Below are 3,886 nucleotides of genomic sequence, written 5' to 3'. Positions count from 1 at the left end.
GATACGCCAGCAGGTTCTCAGACGCATTAGATCACAGGGGAGGAGCTCGCCCATCCTCCTCTCGCGGAGCCAGCTTTTGGGACTGCAATGCAGCTTGTTACCACTAGGCCACCGGGGCAGCCTTGTCTCCGCCTCAGGAGGAAGGGGCGGAGCAATGCAAGCGCTCAGGCGGAAGGGGCGGAGCAATGCTCGCGAGCCACGCACCGGATATGATGTTACTACCGCGCTCTGCTCTGCTGTGGGGTTTGCAGCTGGCGTGTACGGTCGCGGTGAGTTAGTATAGCGGCTTGTTCTCATTTGGCTTTTGCTAACCATGGAGAGCGACTTTTACCTGCGTTACTACGTCGGTCACAAGGGCAAGTTCGGCCACGAGTTCTTGGAGTTCGAGTTCCGACCCGACGGTAAGAGCGGCCCCAACCACCTGGCTGCGGAGACGAGGCCTGGGGTGGGCCAGTAGGGAGTTTGAGGATTCAGAAAATGCGGGAAATTGGGGACCGAAGCTCGTGCATTGCGAGAATGAAAGGGACACTTTCGTGTACGCCAGAAAACGTGTACTAAATGAGACCGTAGTGATGAATCCGACAAGCCTTGATTACGAGGGAGAGAGGCATGGGTAGTGCATTAGGTGCCATAGTAGAAAGAAAACAGAGGGACACCTAAGTTAGTGTGAGGTTCAGAGAAGGTTTCTGAATGAAGCGACTTTGAAGCTGTGTCTTCAGGGATTTGTGTTTGTTAGAATTTGGACAGCATCACCAGTTACGGGCCTGGAAACAATACATGACATGTTTCTTGCAGAAACTAAGTTATTTTGTTAATTCCAGCCTTTTGAAAGCAGAATATTGCAGTAATGACGCTGGTAAGGCATGCAGGGCTCAATTTAGCATTTATGCAGTGCTTAAGAATTTGGATTTTTTTATTAAATTTTATTAGTTTTAATGAACATTTACAGAGATTTTGGGTTTTCATTCATTCATTGTTGCACCCCTTTCTCCACCCTCCTCCCCAGTCCGATCCTCCCTCCCCCCCATGTCTGTTTTAATTGTTCAGTTGCCACAGTGCCCGCCAAAGCCAGTTCTGATCAATCTCCTTTGTCAGTGTGTCCCTTGCCATTCCCTGTCTCTCCTCCCTGAGAGAGACTTCACCCTGATTCATAAGGAAAAGGGGATGGCGCATTCTCTTAGCTACTTCCTGCTGAAAAGGGACACTGTGGGTTTCAGGGTGAAGGTCTTCTGTCACTACTCTAAAGGGCCCCTTTGGCAGTAGGAAACACGTAGACTATTATGGAGATCGACCCTGGAATTTAGATGCACTGCCATCAAAAGAATTTGGATTTTTACTACGACAGCAGGGAGCCTTGGAAATATGTATCTGATTGGATTAAGGTTCAAACCAAGTTGCTCCTTGGAGGCAGATTTTGAAGCTCCATCTCACATACTTTGGGCATGTTGCCAGAAGGGACCAGTCCTTGGAGAAGGACATGCTTGGGAGGAGAGGAAGAGATTCGATGGATTGACGACACAGTGGTGGAGTAATGGGGGTGAATGTGACAGACAGTGAGTTTGGCTCAGGGTAGGATTCAGAACTCTATAGGGTCACCATGAATCATAGGGGACTGGAGGACACATAACAATCAGGTCTTTCATTAGATCACTTTGTCCATTGTGTTTTATTTTGGGTTTTTTTAATGCTTTCTGTGTGACAATTTTTACATCCTGTTCATCTTTTTAAAATTTTTTATTAATGATCTTTTTAATGCAACGTATATATTTTTACAGCATATTCTTTCCATTTAATTTTTCCTCATTCATTGTTGCATATTTTCTTCCCTTCCCAGCCCAGTTCATTTTTCTCTTTGAAAAGAAAAAAAAAATACTCTTTCATTGTGATACAATCCCTTCCCAAGTCCTCAGTCTACTTTACTATGCATTTCTTTTTCTGTAATCTTGTCATGAAAATAATACCCAATCCTATCTTCCTTTTTAATCCTATATTCCTTTTAATCTGCCTTCAGGCCTGGTTCAAATTGTGGGGTTTTTTTGTGAAACATTGTTCTAGGTGGTATAGCACTGGTCTGTGCATTGCTGTACAGAGGTAACTCGTGGTTGCTGTGATGCTAAACACTGTGACACTGATGTGCCAAATGTGATAATGGTTACCCATGGCGTGTTTGGTGGAGCTTCCCGACTAAAACAAGCTTGGAAGCAGGGGTGGCATCCACTTCCAAAATGGCTTGCCTCCATAAACTCTGTGAACAGTGCTCAGGTCTTCCATTCATAGGGTCACAATGAGTCATCTACGACTTGACGGCACCTAACAACAACATATTCCTTTTAAACAGTTCTCTCCCTCATCTTTTTCATTGCAGTATACATTATCCCCTCTTTTCTTAGGTTTTCTACTTTGTCCATTGTATAGGAAATGAACTGGAGGAAGAATGCACGGTAGAGAAACAGTGTAGACTCTCGGGCAAAATTGCTCTTGTACAGTGCAAAAATTTTTTTCTTTTATAGAGTAAAAAAAAAGTTACATATTTCCTTTTATTTTCTCCTTCTTTCCTCACTATATATCTAACGAGGGAATCCTGGTGGCCTAGTGGTAAGACATTGTGTTGCCAACCCAAAGGCACACTGTTTGGATCTATCAGCTGTTCCATGGAAGAAAGATGAGCAGTCTCCTCCTGTGGGAATTACTGCCTCTGAAAACCAGCTGAATGATTAACTAAGACTTGACAATATGTAACATATGTCCAGTTTAGCTTGTTGGATGACATACATGGAGGTTCATAAAGAGCCTTGTACACTACATGAGCTCAGTGTGAATCCATCACAAAATTAGAGCAGAGATTAGACTTCTACCTGATCATTTCTTATGAGATCTATATACATACATGTATCTCCAGCATTTTACAGTTCTCAAAGCTTTCACAACTCATTTGAGCTTTAGAAGGCTCTAGGTGCGGGTTAGTTATCATTTACTCTTCTGTTTATAAGTTAGGTCATTAACCCTTTGTTATTGTTGAGTGCTGTTGAGTCAGAAATGACCCAGAGTTGACCATCCAGCAGGTTTTCAGGGGCAGTAAAATAGCATAGGAAGAGATTGCTTGTCCTTCTGCCACAGAGCAGATGATGGATTCAGGTTGCGTACCTTTGGGCTAGCAGCACAGTTCCTTATCTCTAAGCCACCAGAGCTCCCTCATTAACCCTTAGAGATGTGATCTACCAAACTCTCGAAAGAATCGGCCTGTATTTTAGCACACTTGAGCTGCCTTTTCCAGAAATAAAGTTCAGTGTCAGCTGTATTTTTTTACTTTGTGAGGCTCTTTAATAGCTAAAATGAAGAATTAAGAGTAGCGTTGTTGAAACACCAAAAGTTTAAATAGTAAATCTGTTAGATAATTTTAAGAGAAAGTTAGAATATAACTTAAGCAACAGTTGATAGTCTTGGTTACTAATAAAGTTTTAGTGATCTGTTTCTGTGATACACTGAATCTGTATTTTTGCTCCCCACAGGGAAATTGAGATATGCCAACAACAGCAATTACAAAAATGACGTCATGATCAGAAAAGAGGTATGACCCTTCTGACTGCCTTTCATTTGTTACAGTTCAGCCTTTGCCTCCTGATTTTGTTCTTTCTGGGTTGTTAGGTGCCTATAGGAAAGATAAAAAATGGAGAAGTATGTATCTGTTGACTGATTCTAAATTTTTTTCTCTAATCTTTTAGTTTGTTTTAGGTTTTCAGGGTTTTCAGAGGCCTGCTATTTCAGAAGTGGATGGCCAGTCCTTCTTCCTAGTCTGTCTCAATGTGAATGTTCAGATTTAGATAAGTATTAGACAGACCAGCAAGTTAAAGGTATATCCCTTATTGCGGAGTTAACTTTAGTGACA

The 3,886-nt window shown here is 42.4% G+C and overlaps 1 protein-coding gene across 1 annotated transcript in view; it reads left to right on the top strand.

Annotated features, from left to right (window-relative positions):
• Window positions 1-298: 298 nt before the first annotated feature.
• Window positions 299-3,886, top strand: part of MAGOH (mago-nashi homolog, proliferation-associated (Drosophila)) — a 9,261-nt gene continuing 5,673 nt past the window's right edge. The window contains exons 1-2 of the mRNA XM_006879695.1: window positions 299-401; window positions 3,510-3,568. Coding sequence (XP_006879757.1) covers window positions 314-401; window positions 3,510-3,568 — 147 coding nt within the window. The 5' untranslated portion in view covers window positions 299-313. The remainder of the gene's footprint in view (window positions 402-3,509; window positions 3,569-3,886) is intronic.

This window comes from Elephantulus edwardii, unplaced genomic scaffold (genome assembly GCF_000299155.1).
Source record: "Elephantulus edwardii isolate Elephantulus edwardi_28Jun2011 unplaced genomic scaffold, EleEdw1.0 scaffold00005, whole genome shotgun sequence".
In the NCBI taxonomy this organism is placed as follows: domain Eukaryota; kingdom Metazoa; phylum Chordata; class Mammalia; order Macroscelidea; family Macroscelididae; genus Elephantulus; species Elephantulus edwardii.
This window is presented reverse-complemented; position numbering and strand designations above follow the sequence as displayed.